The sequence below is a fragment of the Calonectris borealis genome, chromosome 2 (genome assembly GCF_964195595.1).
Source record: "Calonectris borealis chromosome 2, bCalBor7.hap1.2, whole genome shotgun sequence".
NCBI lineage: Eukaryota > Metazoa > Chordata > Aves > Procellariiformes > Procellariidae > Calonectris > Calonectris borealis.
Window position 1 is genome coordinate 13,616,356 of NC_134313.1, and position 23,815 is coordinate 13,640,170.

General features: G+C 45.0%; 1 protein-coding gene across 2 annotated transcripts in view; it reads left to right on the top strand.

Moving 5' to 3' along the window:
- ANXA13 (annexin A13) overlaps nucleotides 1-17,290 on the top strand; it is a 29,272-nt gene extending 11,982 nt beyond the window's left edge. The window contains exons 2-11 of one of the 2 annotated variants that reach the window (XM_075144562.1): nucleotides 5,263-5,341; nucleotides 7,604-7,698; nucleotides 9,375-9,545; nucleotides 10,216-10,249; nucleotides 10,331-10,410; nucleotides 12,445-12,513; nucleotides 12,731-12,832; nucleotides 14,741-14,816; nucleotides 15,638-15,750; nucleotides 16,966-17,290. In XM_075144562.1, the coding sequence (XP_075000663.1) occupies nucleotides 5,263-5,341; nucleotides 7,604-7,698; nucleotides 9,375-9,545; nucleotides 10,216-10,249; nucleotides 10,331-10,410; nucleotides 12,445-12,513; nucleotides 12,731-12,832; nucleotides 14,741-14,816; nucleotides 15,638-15,750; nucleotides 16,966-17,085 (939 nt within the window). In that variant the 3' untranslated portion in view covers nucleotides 17,086-17,290. The remainder of the gene's footprint in view (nucleotides 1-5,262; nucleotides 5,342-7,603; nucleotides 7,699-9,374; nucleotides 9,546-10,215; nucleotides 10,250-10,330; nucleotides 10,411-12,444; nucleotides 12,514-12,730; nucleotides 12,833-14,740; nucleotides 14,817-15,637; nucleotides 15,751-16,965) is intronic. The other variant, XM_075144561.1, reaches the window with a different exon arrangement.
- Nucleotides 17,291-23,815: the final 6,525 nt, after the last annotated feature.

Genomic DNA, 23,815 nt, shown 5'->3' on the forward strand with positions numbered 1-23,815 from the left:
CTGGCAAAAATGAAGACTGGGGTAAGCACTCAACATCCCTGGACCAATCCAGCCCTTTTTAGAGCTCTGCCCATTGCTATTAGACCTGCATCTCGACTGCTCTGGTCAGCAGCCACATTCCTGCTGGCTTTTCCTAGCGATTTGCTGGTAAGGGTCTGCATCTGCATTTATCCATGCACATTGTCAGCATCGATCTGTGTTAGAGCTGCAGTGGGTGAGCGCTGTCAGCAGCATCCTGAGCAGCTACCCTTTCTGTTGTTTTGATGTTACTGCTCCATAAACTGCTGTTCCTGAGTATGGTTGTGGCATCTGCTTGAGATGATGGAAATGAAAAAATAGCTGTGATTGCTCAGCTGTATTATCAGCTATTTTCAGGTAGGGTATGTTGTCTCTCTTTTGCAATACGGGAAGCTACCTGGCATGCTCATGGTAGTGTTTCTTCTGTTCTTGTCTACTGACAGAGGAGCACTTTGTATCTACTGCAAGCTTAATCGTCTCTAGCTCAAGGAAGATACTAGATTTTGTCCTCAAAATCTCTGCAACGTATTGCAACATCCCACCAATTCTAACTATTGATGCCTTGAATCCACCAGAGCTCTTATTCCCTCCCATGTCTTCCTTGGTTTTGCTGGCCTTTTTGTTAAACTGTTTATTTGTGCACCGTAAGGGCTCCACATGCTGAAATACCAAAGCACAGTCTCCAAATGCTTCTCTAAGCATTGCAGACCATCTTCGACTATAAACTCATCTTACATCTCCTTAAAGTCAAATGTAATTTACAGTAGGAAAAACTATGTGGTGTGCTTTACAACAAAGTAGAAGTGTTAGTTTTAGATCAGTTGTAATCTATCCAGTTTAATAGAAATAAATCTGTGGCAATTCTAGCCAAAGCTGCAAGGGAAAATGATTGTTATCTTAAAATATGCTTGACTGAGGCAAAAACTGTTTATGCTAAGGAACACTGTTGGCAGAAAAAACAAGTGGACACAAGCCATGAATACAGCTAGGCTGGAAGTGAAAAGAGGATTTCTTACCACCAGAACTCTGATTACACTAATTAATGTAGAAGTATTGGAGAAGAAAATGAAGTAACAGAGCAAATGGAGCTGGACCAATTTATGAGAGCAAGTTCCCTTGCTCTCCTAAGCATCGTATGTCCAGCTGCAAAATTTGTATGCAGTCTCTCCACCTGATATTTCAGAGTCCACATCATGCTATCACCAAAATTGCTGTAACACTTGTAAGTCATTAACTACTCAAATCTAATCTAAGATCCTAACTCTAAAACATGAACTATATTAAAGTGACTCTGCCCATATTACAAATGTTACAAATGGTATTAAACATCAGTTTCTTTTGCTATTTGTCCCTTGCAGGAAAATCCACCTGTCAAAATCTGCAGGGTAGGAAGCAGTACGGTTCTGAAACAGCACTCCCTCTCCTGCGTGGGAAGGCTGTGTCAGTGGGCAAGAACAAGGCTGGGACCCAGCAGGTAGTGAATTTTAACTGGGGCTTTCCAGATGACTCAGGAGTTGGCCTTGACAGTCCCTTACCCAGAGTATCAGATTTCCTATCTATAAGGATATCTCCCAGGTGAATCATTTAATGTTTTACAGTGATTTATTTGAAGACGGAGGCTTCCTCTGGTCCTTTGAAACAAACATGTCCTGGACATCATTTAGAAACAGGCCTTCCTTCCCTTCCGCATGATTTTCCCCTTGAAAAGAAATATGTTTCTTTATTTATGTCTTTATGAATCCTCATAAATCCACAATGTTCTTTCAGTTGCTGGTGCTACCATTTTCCTACCTGTTGCAACTGTGCTACACACAAAGACAACAGCTACAATGACAAGTTGCACCTAGGAGTTAAGGACTCACTAAAACCTGAGCATAACTGACCGGCCATCAAGGCATAAGAGAGCAAACCACTCTCCCAAAGTCCTGTAACGACGTTACCAGGACCAGGTGCATCAGTGATAGGGTTGGGGTAGTGGGAGCTGTGGAGGCGGCAGCATTACCATAAGGGCAATACCCACAGCCCAGCACTGTTCGTGGGTAAGGCAAAGCAAAGTACAAACCACGCCTTGCCTTTGGGTGTTTGTGTAGGTGTTTCTGTCCAGGCTGAATGACTGAAAAGTGGGAGCAAATGCCAGACGAAGCCTTTTTCCTCTAACTTCTCACCAGTGCATCTTCTGTCCCAGGGCAGGAAGAAGTGAACGCAGAGCAACCGTTCTCAACTCATATTGTTGGAGTGAATTTGAGGGTCTATAAATTAGAATAGCACTTGGATACTACAAAGTAGTCAAATCTATGCATTTGATATGTTAGAACTTCCCTCTGTATTTTGTGCTCCAGAATTGTCCCTTTTTTTTTGCTGATTTTTCAGCTGCTTCCCTGGTCCTTACCCTCACAAAAAAAAGCTTTGCAAACAACCCTAGGATAAATTCACTACTGACTGCCTAACACAGACAGCAGGATCAACCATATGAATGGCATGAACATCATCTGAAAAGCATACTAACACTATAGAGCCAAAATAATGATAGCTTAATCTCACCATCATCTATTCCATTCAGATCTTGTACCCTGTTCCTACAAACAGCTTTCCACATTCTGCAGGGGAAAGGCAGGGATACTATCTCTCCAGCTTACAGTGTCCTTTGGGATTGCTCCAGGGTGCATGGTACAGATGCAAGAAGTAATTAGGAGCTCGTTACCCAACGTAGTGGTAACTCTGACAATACTACCAACCATATGTTAAAGTATGGTCTGAAGTGTTTAAAAACAATTTGCATGTTAAACTTTGTATTATGGAGAGGGGAAAACCATACTGGCACCACACACTGCTGTCTGCGGGGCACTCAGTTGAACAGGCAGTAGAGCATTCTCCTGAATGCTACACCATGATGCTCATTGAATCCGCCACGCGTTGAGGAGCACCTGGACCACATTCCTTGTCTCAACACCGTGCCTGTACGACTCTCCAGCGGAGAGGCCCATTGTGCATGCAGAATTTGCATTCTGGGGCTGTATAGTCAGAATAGACTTTCATTGTATTGTGGGATCCCATTATTCTGTTCCCCCAAATTCATTGCCCACTGAGTCTGATTAGCTGTCATTGTTTGTATTGCGGAGAACAAAGGTGAATTTTATTCTCACAAGAATGGAATTGATTCTTTTCTGTCCCAGGTCAGGAGGGAAAGAAGAAAAGAAGAAAGAAATTAGAACTGCTTAATTTTCAAGCATGTTGTGCAAAAAGATATCTTTTGTACATGATTCCATCAAAGGAGAAGCACATACACCCTATCATAATAGAAAAATGTGAATGCAATTCATTTTGGATAAAGACAGTGATCAGTGCATCTGTTTTCTAACTTTGTGCTTTTCCCTTTCCTTTTTGACAAAATTCCTGAGAAATTTGAAGACTGTTAAATAAAATCTCTGACTAGAAAATATTAGTTACTTATATGCATCTATTTCCACCTTATTTGAAAGGTTTAGAGAAGCATGTGTGTGTCAGAGCATACAGTGGGATACATGTTTACAAGCAACATTTGTGATAATGATGTGGCAATGAAAGTGTTACCTTGTGCTGTAGAGACCGAGAGAAATTATTGCAGTTATTGTACCTTACTACTTGCTATTATTATAAAAATAACTTTCCATTTCAGTGAGGTGGCTGCACTACAGCAGCTACCATCAGCAGTAAGTTGTATCCTAGCTGCTAACCACGTTAGAAAAGCCAGGTACCTAAATGGTCTTTAGTCTATCACAAAGGTACGTTGGTAAAGCAGTGTAGGGACTGGATTTGGGGTTTCTCCTTGAGAAAAGACCCTTTGTCTTTTGACAGAGGACTCCTTTATCCAGAGCTGTAGCTCTTCCACCAGAGCTAGCAGATCACAGCATGAAACTCTTGAAGAATACCAACTAACAGACTTCCAGGCTATATCCATACTTGTAAATAAAACAGTTCATTCTCTGGCCAGATGGGTACATGGCAGAGCATGGCCCACAGCCATATGGCTAAATTCTCTTTACCTCACAAGCAGAATCATCTTGTGCCTAATGTCTTTCAGGAATCGTCTCTGCCCTGTGCTGTCCCCAAAGACAAGGAGGCTAATCAGCCATTGAGCCTCTTTTGCTCTTCAGTAGGATGGTGGTATTTTCAGAAGGGCTTAAAAGCAGACCGCCATGCCCTGCGGTGTCATAACCCGTAATTTAATGGAGAGCAGAGTGCTATGCCCTGGGGTATCATAACCCGTAATTAACAGTGGTGGTGCCAGTGCCTGGCAGCCCTGCAAAGCAAGTAGCCTGATCCACATGTTGCTATTTGAATGGAAATGCCAAAGCGCTTGCAATGCCCACTTAGAGCCCCCACTCCCACCCCGAGTACGTGGTGTGCACATAGTTCTAATTGATTTTGGAGCCTAGGACCTATTTTCCAGTGTTATTTTAGAGTCCAGGCATTTAAAAGATCTGAGTCATGATATTACACGGGTTAAAACATTGCTGACCTCCTGGTCTGAGAAACAGCAGAACAGAAGAATAGAGGGTGTACCAGCATTTCGGCCCTTGTGATTCACAGTTTGTCAGATTAGTACGAACGGGCATGGTTTTCAGTTTATGTTGCTATGTCAGGTTGTAAACTGCTGCTGCGGCTCTGGACTTTGAGTTATTATCCCCGATAGATTTAGCTCAAGGTAACCAGATGTAATATTTTGCCAAAAAAAAAAAAAAAAGCCGAACTACCAGCTTTACCATGTTATTTATCTCCGATTATCTTGTTTGCATGAATGCATCAATGCCAGAAGGGTTTGCAGGACCAGTTTTTATTCAGCCGATTGGGATTCTAAGCTCTTGGTACTTACAAATGTACTGCAGAGAGGGGCATGGTTCTGTACGCATCTGGTAAGGCGTTTATATTGGCCTATTGTTAAAGTGGTACAAACAAATAATATTTGAGCTGGCATGAAGGTGCCCAGTATGAAGTTATTACCTTCAAATTACTTGAATAAGCCTGAACTGGCAGAACAAAGTTGTATAGGATCAGCACTGGGTGTCATGTGGTGACACCTATTTGTGGACCAATTCTAGGAGCCCTAGTGACAGATACAGTACTTCAGCATGAAGCCCAGCATGAGCTTCACAGTTTAGATGATATGAACAAAGACCAAGCAAGAATCTGGCCCAAACTGCTGTCATTCGGAGAGACTAATGTAAAATTGTTTCCCACATATCTGTTGTGTCTCTGTTTTCCTAGTCAACCAGTAAACACCATCATCATGGGTTTGATGCAGACCGAGATGCCAAGAAAATTCATAGCGCCTGCAAAGGAGCGGGTAAGAAAGCTCTTGCTTTTATACAAAAGGCAATTCAAGATTATAAAGAGCATATACATAAACTTAGGGCAAAACAATTGTTTCAACCAGTTTCAGATAATCTTTATGCTTTCTGTCACTTACTGACTCAAAGAACATGCACACCCATGAAGTTTTATATGACTAAGATAAATGGGAAGGGAAGCCAGTTTGTTCCTCAAAGACTGGTAAGATCTAGGTTGATAATCGCTTGGCTCCAGGGGATTGGGATAAACATGATGTTTGCTCCCTGCAATAGGAACATCAGGCTGTCAAGGCTGATCTGACAGTCATGGGGTCCAGCGAATCAGGTCAGATTAAGGTCATGGTTATATGTCCTTTCCCAGGCCTTCAAGGACCAATCAAAAACATCACCATCTCCATATATGCTCATCAAAGCTCACTGCAGCTCCATCAGCTGGAAGGAATATACAATGGTCCTCAATCTGCACCAGTGATTTTTAACCAAAAATACTGGCTCCCACCATCTTCTAAGGTAGTTTAAAGTAAACTGGCTAACCGTGCACTGATGTGAATGAGGAATGCACAGTGTTCATGGGATCCTCGGGTCCGTGGAGGTGATGATGTCCAGCAGAGGAAGAACAGCCAAGCAGCACATCAGAGCAATAAGTTATTAATCCACTCCAGGCATCTGCACAGCAAACATGTATTTAAGCATTTTTTCCTGGCGTAGCACTGACATTCAAGATCAGCTAGTTAAGCGCCTGAATTTTAGGAATTGTTCTTGCCCTATCAACTGAGCCCCCTCAAGGCAATTCCCCAGGGGACTGTCCTACTGAGTTTAACCCCACATTGTCAGATAGCGGTGCTTTTTCTTCTGAAATTGGACCATGCCTCCCGTCTTGGTTCTAAGCAGGAAGAACTGGACAAGATTGTCCTGTATGTACCTGGTGGTGATATGCAGGGATGAAAATGCATCAGCTGCTGCTGAATGCCGATATCATTTGTATTTTTATCGTTTGTACTGGTAGCTCCTCAGAAACCCTTGTTGGTCCCTGCTCCCTAGAGCCTGCGATGAGGCACGGCACAAAGCCCAGTAGGTGGATACAACAGATGGAAGACCACAAGGAGAGCATGGGGCAGTGTCCACCAGCGTGACGCGCATGCATCAGCAGACCTGGCATACGGCTTGATGCCTTTGATCAGCCATCTAAACCCTTTATATGCTATGGGCATTTTGGCAGTCTCCATCATATGCAGGGTCATAGGTCCCTCCTGAAACACATTCTCCATTTCAAAACCTGTCTTGAAGAGATAATGCCTGAGGCAAGCTGCTGGCCCTGAGATGGAAGTGCACCAGGACACGTGTGTTAATGCAGTAGCTACTCAAGTGTGTCTTTCGGGTATCCAAGTAACATCACTGCGGTTCTGTCCCTTTAGCCACAAACATAACAAATGCCTTCCAGCAGCTTTGTTTAGTGCAAACATCTGTAAACATCTGTTTATATGGCTGAGGGCAAGAAAAGTACAAGAACAAGGTCATTGCCTTTAGTAAACCGCTTCCATCCTTTGCATAAGTTACAGCTCAAAGCTGCCCGAGGTCTCTCTCCTGGAGGGGTGTTCGGTTCCCCCGTGGGTTCCCGGGAGATGCAGCTGCCGTGGTGCCCGTCACCGGGGCACCCCGTGCTCCCTCTTCACTCTCACTTTTGCCAAGCAAAACTCATCAGCACAGACTCAGGCCATGAAGGCCTGTTCCTGCTCCTCTTCCTGACTCCATTTAGCGCAAAGCACGACCCATTTTGTACAGGCTGTACATTCAGGCTGTGGGTTAATGAAGCTGATTTAAACACATCCTCGCCTACCCCGGCCTCTCGCCCCACGCCGTTTGTTCTGTTGTGCAGGCACAAGCGTTCGCGTGCTTAATGAACTGGATCTGGTGGCTGATCCCTTGGGACTACAAGCATTGCCACCAAAAATGTGTATGTCAGCCCAAAGGCACTGGCATAACCCTGATTTTAGGAGCAGTGTCCGACCTTCTCAAACAGAAGACTCAATTTCCCTGATAAAATATGAGCGGCACGGGATGGTGAACTTTTATGATCTGAACATTGTAGCTGACTACAGTTAAATATATCCTCAAAAGGATCATAGATGCTACAAATCCTAAAGTTGGCACCAGTGGGGATATATGTATAGCAATTTTTTTCTCTTTAGAGATCATGTTTTCTTTCCTCTGCTTTAGATTCCTGATTAAATAATTCCTATGCACAACTTCTTTTTCAGGAACTGATGAAAAGAAAATTATTGAAGTCTTGTCAAGTCGAACATCAGAGCAGAGACAACAAATAAAACAGAAGTACAAGGCTCTGTATAGCAAGGTATTTTGAAATAAATGGCCTCTCTGTTCCAAACAGCCTGCCTGCTAGAAATAGAGCTTACAGGCCTCTGCTTTTGGAAATAGCAAGGGCACAGTGGGTTTAAGGTGGACACCAGTTAGTTTCTGATTCAGCAATTTATTTTATCTCCTAAAATACCGATTATATTTCTAATCTTAGGCCTCAGAGTCTTCTTGAATTCAGCCTTAACCAGATCAGAGCATTTTAATCAAAGTTGGGAGAGCTAGAAAATAATTAATAACTGAAATAAAAAATATTTCAACTTGTGTTCATCTTCAGCACATTCAGAAAAAGGAATTAATGTAAAAGGGAAATTTTAAGTCAGAATCTCTCTCAGACCAGATGCAAATTCAGAGGAACAGTTTGATCTTACATCATTATATTTTTGTTAAGTTTAATAGAAGAAGTATTGATTTCTTCCAGTGATGAAGTAGGATACACGTTGCAAAACTGAAAAGTCTCATTGGGCACTTGATTTCTGGAGGAGGAAACACAGAGTGCCTTAATGATTTTGTGTGTAAGAAAAATAAAGCTTCCAATATGTTATTTAGGTAAACAGCTGGATCCTGCAGAGCTTATTATTAAATGGGTATTTTCTTAAAGTCTGCTTGCTCATTAGTCATTAGTCAATGTTAATAAGACAGGCAGCACTGAACCTGAAAGCCTTCTATATGTAAAACTTACAGCAAGCATGATAAAGATTTTGGTTACATAAATACTATAGATTTAGTTCTATAATGAGGATTAATAGAAATAGGCATTAGAAAGGAGCAAATGCCATGAGACATCCCGGTTACATCAGCAGGTAGCAAGCCTTCTCGCCTGCCTGGGCAGCCTGAACCTCTCGGGAAGGAGCCGCAAGTTGTGCCATTTCACTGTCCTGCTGCTCATGGTGCGCGCGTTGAAACTGCTCCACCACCGACGTCAGCCTTTGACTCGAATAGATTGAGAGTTCACTTGTGATTGTGTAAGAGGGTATTTAAGAACAATAGATTCAGAGCCAGGCTTCTCGTTCGTTGTTCTGAACTTGTCAAGTACTTCCCATACTACAGGAAACGTTAACTGCAGATAGGGCTTCAAATAAATCATCAGTAGGCGTCCTTCTCAGCGTACATCCACTAGCTAGTTCTCCTCCGGGGTCTTACTAAATTTTGAATTAACTAGATCATATCACAGAAGGTTGATTTTTTTTTTTTTTTTGTGGAAAAAAGGCTGATTGCTTGGCACCAAAGCACTTTGTAGAAATTTGATGCTTTTTCCAGTAAAAGTCAATTTTAACTAAAACTGAAACTTTGGTAAGTTTGATATCTTCTGTTGCAGCTCTTTCAAAGCAGGAAGTTTCTGCATTGTGTTTCAGAGTAAAGTCTTCTGTTAAGTTTTTAAAAACACTAGTTTGCATTTAATTAAACAAGTAAGAGTCAAAACTGGACTGATACCAACATTTGAAGATGGGACAATCATTTCATTCAATCTGAAACAAAGATTTTTAGGGAATTTATTTTGCAAAAAAAAAGTCCACATATTTAAAGGCTTTTTTATGGTTTTGTCCCTTTTTGGTACTGAAGAAGCTTTGAAATCATGAAATTCCCTGAAACAAATGAAGAAGCCCTCTAATCCCACCTCAGCTTTTGTGCTAACTCTTCCGACTATCTCTGCAGGATTTGGAAGAGGTCCTGAAGGGAGACCTGAGTGGGAATTTCGAAAAGGCTGTGCTGGCTCTGCTGGACCTGCCCTGCGAGTACGAGGCCCGAGAGCTTCGGAAGGCAATGAAAGGCGCTGGGACAAATGAGTCGCTGCTGATCGAGATTCTCTGCACACGAAACAATAAGGTTGGGACGCCGTGCGTGACCTTCCTTAGGTAGCAGGGCAAAGAGCTCGCCAAGAGCATCTCCCTGGAAGGAGGAGGAGGGATCAGACCAGGTTCTGCGGCTGAAATGCCTGTTGTCAGTGCTTGCAGCTGTAATACCGGGGCTGAAAGTCTTGCAGGAGTTAAAAGCAATATAATTCAAATTTCTTCCTTGGTCCGACTCATATCTCCCATGGGTGGCACAGAGGTAACACCGATGATAGAGAAATCCCCGGGTGCCTGTTAAAGGCAGCTTGGCACTGCTCTGACCGTTCAGAGGTGGCTTCCACCAGGTACGGGAACGCGATCCTCTTCAAAAAGCCCTTTAGCTTATGCCTAAACGCAAGTGAAACCAGAGGGATGCTGCACCAGTCAGATATCCCCCGAAATGCTGTCCTGAACCGGGCTGGGTTTGAGTTGTGTCTCTGCACTGCAGTGAGGCCCAGCGTGGGCAGGGAATGGGAACTCAGCTTCTCCTGCCTCCACGCCTGCTACGCCTCAAGCAACACGGGCATGGTACTGACTTGCTGGGGCTTTGTTTGCTTATTTATTTATTAATTAATTAAATATTTTTAATTTTTTTTTATTTATAAATACTTTTTCCTTATTTATTTATTAATTTGCTTATTTATTTATTTGATTTATTTGCCTAGGAAATTGTAAACATAAAGGAGGCATACAAACGACGTAAGTAGTATTGTCTTTCAAACACCTTCATTTAAAGCCTTTATCACTAGGTGAACCCTCACAGATTTTTTTTCTCCACAGTCTTTGGTAGGGATCTAGAGTCTGATGTTAAAAGTGACACAAGTGGCTACCTACAGAAGCTATTACTCGCTGTGCTAGAGGTAAGGCTGGGGGCTTTCCTCTTATGCATCTACCTGATAGAGATATTTCCTTTTCTCTATCCTCTCTACCCTGGATAATCATAATAAGTATTAGCTGGTATTTATAATTATGTAATTATGATATGTAATACAATAATGAGGTAATTATAATAAGCAAAAGGCATTCTTCAGGATAAGAGCCTTCTATATTTATAGCTTTTTAATATAACTGAAGGAGTTACACAGAATCTGAAGTAATTTTATAAATTCCAATAATTTAAAGACAACAGCATTGTTTTATTACTATTTATACCACAGTAATGGCTAGAATACCCACTCAAGGTCATGGCTATATTATGCTGAATTTGGCCTGAAACAAGCCCAAATAACAAGCGATAGGACGAGAAGAAATGGCCTCAAGTTGTGCCAAGGGAGGTTTAGATTGGACATTAGGAAAAATTTCTTTACTGAAAGAGTGGTCAGGCCTTGGAACAGGCTGCCCAGGGAAGTGGTTGAGTCACCATCCCTGGAGGTATTTAAAAGACATGTAGATGAGGCCCTTAGGGACATGGTTTAGTGGGCATGGTGGTGTTGGGTTGACGGTTGGACTGGATGATCTTAGAGGTCTTTTCCAACCTTTATGATTCTATGATTCTATGATTCTATGAAATTCTGATTTCCATCTCAACTGAGGAATTTACAGTTCAGATAGATACAGAAAAAGTAAGAAAGAGATGGCTGTTAATTTTCCATTCACAAAAAAAAGGATCATCGAGTCCAACTCCCTGCTCCTCGCAGGACTACCTAAAACTAAACCATATGACTAAGAGCGTCATCCAGATGCTCCTTGAACTCTTGACAGGCTTGAAAAAAAATTAACACCTCCATAAAGACACAGTACAACTAAGAAGAGTAGGATCATGCCTAGGAATGCAATGTGGTGGCCAGCCTGAGCAGACACCCCTTAAAAATGAAAAGATTCAATAAACAGAAGAAGCTTTAAAGACCTAACAGTCACATTGCTAAATACACCACAATTAGACTCCCATTTTGGAAAGCACGGGTGCATCTCTCTTCAACCTGCTGGGGTATATTTTCAGGAGTGACAAATACATATTATTCCTAGATTATTTTCATAGATTAGTCCTTCATAATTTCTACCAGGAATTACAGTGTTAGTGAGTGCTCAGAGTATATAGGTTAGTCAGGAAAATATTTTGCAGTTATCAGGGCATATCCAGCACCACGAAAACCATCAGCACTTCACTGCAGGTACTGGGAACCTTTTTGCAGTAGCTGGATGATGAATACACCAGCTGCTTTCCTAAGAACCTTTGCAGTTGGAGCCCAGGGTGCTGTATATACCCAGCAGCCGAGCCCTCCCTCAGTCCTGCCCCAGCTCTGTCTGCACGTCAGCCCCATTCCCACCCCAACATCTGGCCACGCACACTACCACTTCCAACCAGTGGAAGAATACCGGCAAAAAATGGCAGAAAGCAGAACCAAAGAACAAGGCAGGTGGGAAGGGACCTCTGGAGCTCCTCTGGTCTGGCCCTCCTCAAAGCAAGGCTAACTCCAAACTCAGATCAGGTTTTCCTCTGATTTTGTTTTCTGCTCCGGACACGTGCTGGCTGGGGGAGGGAGCAGGAACACCCATGGGATGGCAAGGAGTCTGGGGACAAGGGGGGCCAGCAGGCCACCCTGCCGCAGGGGAGCATCCCCAGGGTATGGTCTACGCTGTGCAGCTGCCCAGCCCCGATAGTCCCTTCCTGCACCAGAGTTCCAGTCTCATAAGGGTCCCAGCACACAGATAAAACTGGGAGATAAACCCTACCTCTAAAGTCAGCAAAACCAGGGCTGTGGTGAACCTGAACAGACCGTTCAAAACTGTACCACCAAGTTCCACCATGCCCCATTACTAGGCATTGTCAGCAGATGGCAGCAAAACCGTAACCAAAATATTCGTGAGGGCCACTAGCTGACAATCTTCCCTTCCACTACGAAATGTCACCAGCACTTGGTCTATTTTTTTTATTGTCATGTCCTTTCCTGTAGGCAAACCGAGATGAGACCCAACAGGTCAATGCAGAGCTCGCTGAGCAAGATGCCACAGATCTGTATAAAGTAAGTGCAGTTGTGGAAGAATCCCCGTTTCCCCGTGCTGTGCAGCAAGGGCTGCCTCGGGGGTGACTAAAGACACCAAGTACAGGGGCAATGGCAGTGTAAGGAGATGAGCGAGGGGGGCACAGGCTGGAGCTTGGTGGATCAAGGGCTCTGGCTGCCTTTTTGTCTCTACTGTGAATAAACAAGTGCTTCAAAAAAATAACATGCAATCTTTAAGGCAGGAGAAGGCCGCTGGGGAACAGAGGAGCTGGCTTTTAATGTGGTCTTAGCAAAGAGAAGCTATAATCAGCTGAGAGCTACTTTTCAAGCCTATGAAAAGGTGAGTTAACCTCTTCTGCGATGTGGGTTGCGTGGGGCCTGACATGTAGTTTGCAGACCCTACAACGACATATTTGCCATTTCAAAACTTCTGAATGCTTTAAGAATCTTGGAAAAACATTTCTATATGACTGGATCCTGATCTTATGGAAGGACACATAGGGGATAAAAGCTGTATCTTCTGCCAGTGAAGAACCTATTCCCCTTCATAACCCACACAACATCCAGCCAAATAAATGTCACGATGTCGTTTCCTTCTCGCAGCTGCACAACAGTGGGTGTCCCCACTCCTGCAGGAGGACCAGCAAAGGGACAGGTTCACCAACTCCTGCCCTGAAGCCCGGTTTTGCTTTTCTGGTCTTTTCCTCTCCTTCTGCAAAGCAGAGCCTGACAAGGTCTCTCATCCTGATCCCCCTGCTTCACACGCTCATATTGGCTGGGCAGAGGCACATCTCCAGCCTCTTCCTCTCTGGCAGCCTGTGCAGGAACTTTGCTGCATTATTCTCTGTCTCCAAGCATAAGGCAAAGTAGGTAGCAGGATCCCGGCTGTCTGGTACTTCTCCCTGTGTCACCCACCAGGGACATTTTACTCATGCCTGGACCTGGAACTGACCTTCACTGAGACCTCTCACCTGGAAATGACCTGTGAAAGTCAAAGCAATGGAAGATGCAAGGTCCTTCTCCTGGCAGTGAGGTGGAAGCTCAGCAGAGACATTTATTCGCAGGACAGGGTCCCCGCTCCAGCCTCTGGCTCACAGTCCTGAACTTCCCTAGGATGACTCTGAGTTCATCAGAAAACTGTAACCCTAGGCACTGAAGATGAAAAAAATTCCAATCAAGGCCATATTTCAGTGTCAGCAAAATAAGGAACCCGTAGTTGGAAAAATGTTTGCAGCCTAATCCAAGTTTTGGTTTGTTGCTGGCAGGAGAACAAAACCAGTCACTAACTGATACTCTCTCCCTCAGAGTGGCCCAAACCCTGGGGGTTCATTTAAATGCTCCAATAGCCAAGCTACCTTGGCTTTTTGATTCCTAAAGCCAAGCAGATCAGGTTGCCCAAACCGATCTACCACATCCTGCCTAGCTGTATTTGAAGTAGAAGTGGGCCAAGATTAGAACCATGCAAACATCAGTCCTTCTCTGCATTTGGAAAGATAAATAGGGCCAAATCTAAACCAGTTTGAGGGTTTGCAGAACTTAAGCCCAAATCCTCAGAAGGTACCCCTTCCTGCCTTGTACCCGTGGTCTCCCAGCTCTGACCTAAAAGTCCACTAGAGTCTTGAACCATGCAGGGCCATCCTGATAGGCAAAACAGAGCAAAGTAAAGGCTTTGAGGTTCACAAAGTTCACAAAAGTCGGGATAAACTCTGTTTTGAAGTGGCGGTCTGTTTTTCCCCTTTCCTACAGCATAATACAAAAACCCGGGAACAACTGCAGTGCTTGTAAACTTTCCCTGGGAAGCCAAAGACAATAAGTGACAAAACTTCACAGAGCTGGTAAAGCTCCAAAAATTATCTTATTTGTGTGGGAGCCATCCAGAGCCTTTGATAGAGGGGTTAGAGGAAGCTCAAACAGTTTCTCCTGACTAGGGGTGACTCAGGAAGAAGCTGCAGCTTCTTTGTCCTAGAAGCCCTCAGATACGTTATCAGGTATCTGCTTGATTTAGGTTGTCCATCTCTTAACCATTGTGCCTTACCTGGCCGCATAGACCTTCTCTTGGTGCCAGTGGATCTTGAGCACTTACACCAAAGGAGAACTTCATTTGCCCTTGAATTACTTCCTTGGAAAGGCTCTAAAGGATCTGAATTGGTCTTTTGCCATTGGATCCTAAATCTGATGCTGGTTTTATGGCAGTGGGATGATATGTACAGACAGCAGCTCTGATGGCTCCTTTTTGTTGTCCTCGTAGGTGTGTGGGAAGGACATAGAAGAATCCATTAAAAGTGAAACATCTGGAGATCTGGAGAAGGCTTATCTCACTCTTGGTAAAAAAAAAAGAAAAAAGAGCTTTCTTTTCTAGTTCTTGCTGTCATCTGACATTGGTTGTTGTCAGATGGCAACAGACATCGAGATAGCCCTGAACTGAGCGGACATATCTGCCAGGAAAAGAAGAGCCAGTTTTCAGTAGTGATTTGGACCCCTTGGTTTTAGAAATAAAACTTGCCAGACACAGCTCCACTCCACGCGGCTAAATTATTTGCCTTCTAACACAGGGTGGCCACCTTCAAGCTGCCCCTGAGGCCATGGCTGTTGATAGCTTCCAGTGGATGCTTGGGCATCATCGCAAGTGTGCTAGCCAGCCACCACAAAAATATACATGGGCCTTGACAGCAATTTATCATTGTGGATGACTGTGACCTGTATTTAAGCCTGTGCCCTGGCTCTGGTTAGCTTACTGGTATTGCTGTTATCCATCTGCATCTGGGCTCTTCCAAATCTTGCCCCTGTGAGCTGTGGAGTGAGCAGCTACCCCAAGAATAGATGGGCAAGAGGAACTCCAGAGGGTCAAATGCCCCTCATTCATTTCATTTTCACTGTGGAATGGCAGGGTACTCAGTGTTGATCATCTCGCTATGTAAAATGCTTTCCCTGTGGAGAAATGTACGTCCTCGTGCAGACTCCAAGACTTCTCCTTGCATACTGATAAGGGACCAGTCATAGAATGAAAGCCCTACCAGCTCATATGTCTGAGCATAAACCCTAGAGAGTTTCCTTTATTTCTTCCTTATTTATTTCCTTCTCATTGAAGATGTATCACAAAGTGTACATAGACGAGAATAATGAAGCCTCTTACTGTCTTCTCTAGTCAGCTGTGCCAAAGACTGCCCGGGTTACTTCGCTACGCTTCTGCACAAGTCGATGAAAGGATGTGGGACTGATGAAGAGACCTTGATTCGCATCCTTGTGACCAGGGCTGAGGTAGGGTACCCTGCGACCTGTAATACCTCTCATCAGCTCTGGGAGAAATACAAATGTAGAGGGTATGGAATGAGTCCTGGTAGATCATGTGCTCAGCCAACCCACTTCAGCCCGATGACATCAGTGGTCACACTCTGCTTTTGTACCCAGGCAACCCTAATTTTGATATTGCATCTATTTCTGTTTTCAGAAGAACTAAACCAGAAAGCATGCAGGCAATTTCAAGTGGAGTCAACTGTACCTGGTTAAAACTAACCCATGGGGAGGTCTGGCCCCGATAGGATGTGTAGAAGTAAATTCCTAGTTAAGTAATGATAAAGCAGCAGTTCCCAAATTGAGAATTGCGTATAAAGATACGTTGCCAATTCTCTCTGATTCCAGCTGGGAAAAACAGATGGGGAGGAGGGAAGAAAAATAAAGAGCCAAAGGAGATAATTGTAATTTTAAAAAGCACAAAACTGCACAAGACATTTGAGATCTTAAACACAGCCTTTAAGTCTTCCTTCCTTGTAAGCTATGTAGGTTGTAACCCCAGGGCCGTTTCAGTCTTGACACAGAGGAGGAGCCGTTCACAGGGACGAGGAGAGCGTATTTCTCAATGATCGGCAGTGTGAGAAATTAGGCTCCAGGGTAGTCTCTCTGTTGAGACACAGTCCAATCATCATAACGTTTAAAACCTCCAGTGATACAGATCAGACCCGTGCCAACGGGTGCCTTTTCACAGGAAAGCTCGAGACACAGTGTTTAATTCTGCCCCCCACCCCATAGTAACAAGAAAATTACTTTTGTGGGTGGAACAAAACTCTCTTTTAGCCATACTCCTGGAAGTGCCTCTTTCCCTGCTTGCCACCACAGCGTGGCCTCAGAAGCTCGCAGCGACCTGTGTGAGTTTGTCCGCTACCAAGGCTGTGCCTGCATGTCACCATTGAGCGCCAGGCAGAGGTGCCCCTGGCAGCCCCGGCGCAGGTCTCCACACAGGCCCATACCCCTCTTTGCAGCTAGCGTCCCCTCACCACACCATCTGACATGGGCTTACCTCAAATCCGAATGTTAAGCTGAAGGTCCTCCAAGATTTTTAGACCTCCTGCTTTCTCCTCTCCTCCTTCCACCGGCTGCAGTGGACCTTGGATCAGGGCCCAGGGGTCCTGGTAGGGGCAGGGCATATTACTCAAAGCACGTCTCACTCTTCTAAAGAGGCTCTTGGTGTCTCCTCAGAGCGACCTGCCAGCAATAAAGGAGAGATTCCGGGAAATGTACAAGAAGTCGTTAGCAGAAGCTGTCCGATCTGATACCTCTGGGGACTTCAGAAAGTTGCTGCTGGCTATTTTGCACTAAAAAGCCATCAAGAATGAAGAGGCATGCTGAGCAGCCACCTCTTGATTAGTTTCCAAAATAACATCCAAAAAATGTGGCATTAGCACAAAGAAAAAAATCCAATTTATTTTCTTTCCAGCTGGGAAATGTGTTGCCAAGTAATGCTGGACGTGAGGTTTATGTTATGGCTATCTCGCCAAATGTCCTTAAGCAATAAAGACATGTTAAAAAAACTAAATCTAAATTGACGTCTTTGTGTTTGCATATATGGAGGAATCTTCTGTCATTGTTTCTTCTGGGTAGATTTTCTATCTTTCTCTCATTCTGAAGATTATCTCTGTTCTTTCCCCAATTCGACGGGTGCCATGTCATGCCGTTACAGTCCTGCCAAGAGAAAATGGATAGTAATTTCTGCCTCAGCCCATTATCACAGCTCTTTAAACAACCCAAGGGCTGTGAATTAATTATTTAAGTCAGGCCCTGATTAAAATCCTGCTATCAACGGGGAAGGTTGGAGTGATTTCCCTGTCTGTGGGTTGTCCTCTCACCTCCTAAGTAATCCCATGAAGGAGATAAGGACTTGCAGTCCCCATCGGCACCACCTCCTGGGATATGGTGCAGGAGCCTAGCTGGGGAAGAGATGGGGCTTTGTGAGGTGGATCTGTCAGGCAGGGAAATGCTGTTCCCACAGAGGCAGACATCGGCCTCAAGACAGCTGCATGGTCTCCATCCTTGGAATCTCGGAGGTTTCCAAGATCTGACTGGATAAAACCCTGAGCAACCTGGTCTGATCTCATGGCTCACCCTGCTTTGTGCAGGAGGTTGAACTAGAGACCACTGGAGGTCCCTTCCTCCCTGAATTACCCTGAAATCCTGTAATCGTGTGTGAGAAGATGTAGATGAAAAATAACATGACAGGGCCCGACAAATAAGAAGAGAGAGAGAAGAGTCTGGGTCAAGGAGATGGGCTTGTGAGCGTTTCTCTGTGTCTGGCCTCTTCCCCCTTTTGAGTGTACCGCTCTGCAAGGGGAAGGGTCTTTCAGACCTAGATCTTCTGAGGTATGATGGCTGATGGTCTAATTCCCATTGAAAATAGTATTTCTGAAGCACTGGACCTGTTTCTCCCTGCTTGTATCAATGTCACAGCAGTAGTACCTGGCCGTCTATTTATAGTCTGTAAAGATGGGGCAAAATAAATGGGAGATGGGAAAGATGGAGGGCTTTTAAGAATGATGGTCTGTGTCACACAGGTGTAACAGGATGTTCCAACGTTTTAGAGGCCTGATCCTCCTTTCGCAACATTTCTAGCAACATTTTTATATTCTATAAAAATATCAGGGGCAGATCCTGAACCTGAAATGAACCATGTGATTCTGGATTTGCCTTTATCAAAGGCATTTCAATGTTCAGACCTAGGAAGAGCAGAGCAGTGCAGGATCTGCGTATCTTCTTGTTGCTGTTGCCATGGGGCTCTTGTAACCAGAGACTATAGAAAGGAGAGATGAATAATCTACTTAGGTGTCCAGTGTTCCTGATGATATTTTATCCTCCGGAGGTCACACTGTATGTTCAGTCCAAGATAAGCTGGCAGGTACCCATTCTCAAATGATGTAGTTTGAAGAAAAAACCAGCGGGTGTCTGAAATGCACATGAAGGAGCTGGTTTAGGCAAAGGATTTGTTTTAAAATACTTCAACAACAGTGCCCAAAGCTATATGAGTGGTTTCTGTGAAACCTCTAGAAGCTCAGCACACTTTAAACCCAGCTATGTCCTTATTTAATGTGAAGCGCATAACTTTGGCAGCCAAATTTATTTTTGCCTGAAGACTGTTTTAATTAACGCTAGTAGGTCATTCTGACTAAAGAAGGAAGAGCACAATTGCTTTCATCTTAATCTTTCACTCTTTAATTAGAGATTGGCCTGAAACCAAGCCAGGAGCCCACACATCTTCACACCCACACATACTGGGCCAAAGTCATTATTGAATTACATGCTGTATCTCTCTATCTGTACACAATACATACAGCGATGGCAGTGACGCTTGTGAAGTTGCTCTGTGTCTCCAATGCTGTAAGAGTAAAACTTGTCCCTATGCCTCTTTAACAAAAGTTTAGGTCAGGGGTTTAAAATTCAAGTTCAGATTTCAGGACCAGAGTCTACAGATGTAGTCTGTTACTTCACCTACAAAATCAGAACCAAACCCAGATTCGATCAAGTCTTAAACTAAACTGTAGTTCAAAATTAAGTATCATACCAATGTGAACGACAGCCGTGGTCATAGGGCACTCAGGGAAATCATGTTTCCTGAGCAGATGAATACAAAATGAGTAATGCAATAGTTACAGAGGAACGAGAGAGAAGGATCATAAGGGTATCTGAACTTAAAGAATAGGAAGAAGACCAGATAGTTGGCAACTAGTATCAGCAGAAGGAAGTTAGCAGACTTCTCTGTGGGCAAGGGGCAGCATTCACAAGTTGCAACAAAGGAAATTCCTATTGGATATGCAGAAAAAAATCTTTATCAGGAGAGTGGTTCAGGACTGCAGCAGGTTGTCCAGACAGGTTGTGAAATCTCCATCTTTCAAGATCTCAAAAACTCAACTGGACAAGTCCCTGAGCAACCTGACCTAACTCTGAAGTTAGCCCTGCTGTGAGCAGGAGGTTGCACTAGGTGAGCTCCCAGGGGATCCCCAACCCAATCTTCCCGTGACTCTAGGAGAATTAGGTAGTTTGTGAGCAGGAGACCATACCTGGCAGTGCCATGTGGAATAGTCATTGTATTTCTGTTGCCTGAAGTAACACGAAGGACTTCATCTTATTGTTACATACGATTGTCCATCAATTCCCATATTCACACTGGATTCTGTTTACTTTTCAATGTCTTCTCCGCTACTTGCTAGCTTGGGGAGTTTCATTGCCTTCAGTGAACCTGAGATGTCAACCAGGGAACTAGAGGACAGGGTCAAAGGGCTGTTTTCCCCATCCAGTGAAGCAAATAGTAAAACCACACTGGGCTCCGGCTGAGCTTGGACAGGACTCGGGGAGGCTGCTTCAGTGGGGAGTATCAAGATGAGTCCAAAACCGGGTGCTGGGTGTGGGGAAACATTTCCTTCCCAGGTCTGGCCCAGACATCACATGTGGAGTTAGGTCTCCTGGTGGTGTTATCAGCTGGGTGAGATACAGACATACGTGTTGAGTAGAAAGGTCCATGCTATCTCTTCATAGTCATTTGCTAGTATAGACGTATCTTTGCTCTTTCAATGCACATATTAATTATATACATTTACATGCATGTGTAAATATGCCATACATAAATCTAATAATTCCCCAACACTTTAGTCTTCCTTTCTGCTCCCGTATTTCTCTCCCCGCCAGCTTATAATAAGCAAAATGGTGTCAGGTGCCCATCTTACCCTGGTCAGGGCCCACCGACCAGGCTCCACATCGCCAGGGCACGCAGCATCCCAGGCAGTGCTGGCTGCTCTCCCAGCCTGGGCTGAAGGCTGTCGCCCCAGCCAGCCACCGCTGCTGCTTGGGGCATCTTCCCATCCTCTCCAACTCATGGCATCTGATTAATTACGATCCCTGTAATTGTCTCTTTTTACAATGAGGAATGTTAATCCTGGGTTTTGTTACTTCTCCCCATTTTATAAAGACCATAATAAGGAATGTTTTTTCTTGTCCCCCTGTCTATTTAGACTGCAAATGTGGGGAAAGGGATGATCTCTCTCTTGATAATTGTGGGGGCTGGTAGTCATTGAGGCAGCACACGTAACACTGAATAAGCTCAGTGAAGTCTTTGCCTTGAACAGTCCTTTCTCCTTATCCATATTTGTTCATTTTCACCTGAATTGTAACAGGATCAGTGTATGAATTTTAGAAGTTGTCTGACATCACCAATCTTCTCTGTGCACCTGTCTCCTGGCTGATTAGATTACAGCTTTTTTCCGCTCTGTTGCTTAGTGCATGATAATAGACATTTCATCATCCCACTACATTAAAACATAGGAAGAGCTGCTCTGGGTCAGATGAAAGGTTCAACCATCTTAATTCCAAAACTGATCAATCTTAAAGACGTAAGAAGAGAGAGCAGAAGGAGCAGGGTGAGTGTACAGCATTGCAGCAAAGCGGTCATTCTTTGGTAGACATTTCCATCTTCTAGAAACTGGCCATTGATGGAGTTCATACAGCAGCGGTTGCAGAAGGTCGCTGTTTTAACAGCCCCCAATGGCTCCAGTCTCCCTCAGGGGCTATGGGGGACCTGCAGCATCACGTCCCACAGTGCTGCTGGGTCACATAACCTGCGAACGAGCCCACTTTCCCACTTGCACATGGTGTTTGGACCAGCCCATTACCGGTGCAACATCCCACTCCCGTGGTTAACGCAGTAACCTGTCCTTCCAAAAAAGACCGCTCAGAGCTGGTTGGGTCAATAGCATGCCAACCTAGGAAACCTGCCTCAAGAACTCCTTCAGAAACAGACTTTCTCAGACAAATTACACTGTCCCACGGAAGAAACAGCTCTTCCTTCTCACCAGGGGTCATGCTGCAGCAGTAGGGGCCATATGGGACATACTGTTCTAGGGTATGCCGTGAAAAATGATTTCTAGTTTATTTATAAAGGAAATCCTAACTAAGCAGTGCTGATGTGCCCACTTGGTTGGAGATGTGTCTGAAACCATAATCTCTGGGAAAGAAAGAAGAGAGAGTTGTAAAGCAGGCACCAGCAGCTTCATTGCTCGGGAGCCTTGGCCCCAAATTGATAGGGACCTGTGTGGGGACTCAGCAGGGAGCAGCAACCCCCCCCAAGAGCAATAAGCTATTTAAACAGCACACGCTGTACTCTGGGTTAGCAGGAGTTTGCATAACCGTGCACAGCCCTCGAGCCTGGAATCTTCTAAATAAATGCCACATTTATCAGTATCTAAAGCAGAAGAACATCCCACCTACCCTTCCCCGACCCCATAAAACAGTGTCGTTAGTGAAGGCAGATAGCATCATGTGTTTCTTTAAGGGTTAAAAAAATAATCCACAGCCACTGCCAGGAAGAGGCAGAACTAAACAGGCAGGAAAGAGTCAGAGCCAGAACAGAGATATAAAGCTAAATCAATCATCAAAACGGACCGCAACGAGAGCATATACATACAGAGCAAGAAAGAAAGCAAGAGGGTGTTTTGTTTGGGTAGCTAATGTTCTCTGGACGAGGAGAGAGAAATTCTCCTTTGGGTTTTTAATGCCACTCTAAATATTTATAGCAAGATCATGGCCAGCTGGTGAGGCAGCGGCGCGGGGAGCGGGGAGGGGAGGGCGCATTTTCCCCAGCACCCCAACATCATCCTCTGGGTCATCTCTTTGCTCGAGGAGAGGGAAAAGGCTGCACATTGCCATGTTTACCCTCAAAGTGACTCATCTGCAGGAGTCAATCCAGTGGCTCCCGCCCTTCCCCTCCCTCCCTCGCCTGGCTGTTCACACGCGTGTGCACACACACGCACAGATTGTGCGGGAAGGGAAGATGCCACAGCCTCCAAAAAGCTGTGCCAGCCCGACTCCACCCTGTCTTTACACGGGCCTGGGCCTTCAGGGTTTTGCTAGCCTTCAGGCATTTCACCACGTTATTAAGCTGCATTGAAAAGTCTCTGGGAAAGGCCACGTACGGCATGACCCGTGATGCAAAGCTGCTGTTTTTAGAAGAACAGGCTGCCCCCATCCCTGCAGTCCGCTGGGCCACGGGCGCGGGGGCAGGAACATATGGAGGGCTGCAAACACCAGCGCGGCACGGGAGTTGACATAAGGGCGCTGTGGCTCCCAACGATTTTCGCTCATCTGCCTCGCTGTGACTAGATGCAGACATGACTCACCCGTGAGCTTTGGCTTTGAAAATATGAGAAGGAGTTTTGCTTTAACCTTGTGTTTCCCTGTGGGAGCGATGCTTAGAAACAACATTTTGGATTCAATCCCATCCCAGAACAAAGGGAGGAATTTCAGCACAGATGAGGGGCCCAGTCCAGTTACCCAGTTACCCAGGCATGGGCAGCCGATGCCGTTTGTCTTGAAACACCCAGGAAATTGGCACCAAGCTGGGACACATCACACTGGACCTGCTGGGGACCCCGGCTGGGGACCAGCAGGGGTGGTGGAGGATCCTCCACTGGCACGAGGCGCTCGACCGATCCCAGCCCTGGGGATGGATTTAGGCTCATCATTGCAGATACCTGCATGGGAGGTATAGAGACACCTACATGTGATTGAGGCAGCACCTGTGGAGACCTAGCAGTGCCTGGAGGACTGTTCACCTGCCCAAATACAGGTGGTACTTACTAGTGACCTGAATAACTCGGCAGACTCAGTTGTATCGACTAGACCTCACTGGCTGCAAAAGGAGCTTGGACACCATGTTCATGTCCAGGCATCTGCAGTTAGGGACCCCATCGAGGTGTCTGCCCTGGGGAGCTAAGTGCCACCCCGGGACATGCCACCCTGGGACCCTGGTTTCCAGCTTGCTGCACTCGCTTCAGCAACCCGCTCCAGTCCTCCCACCCGTAACGCTGAGCTTCCTCAAGCCACTGCTCGAGAAGTTCTTTGCTAAGGGTATCAGAGAGCTGAGGTCCTTACACAAAAGGCCACAACCTGATATTTTCTATATGAAATATCAAGCAGCATCATAAAGATAAACTGCTCCAAGAGTGAACTTCACTCTCTGCTTGGCAGAGGTAGCTGGGCTCTCCCTGCCCACCTTGGAGCAGTCCTGGGC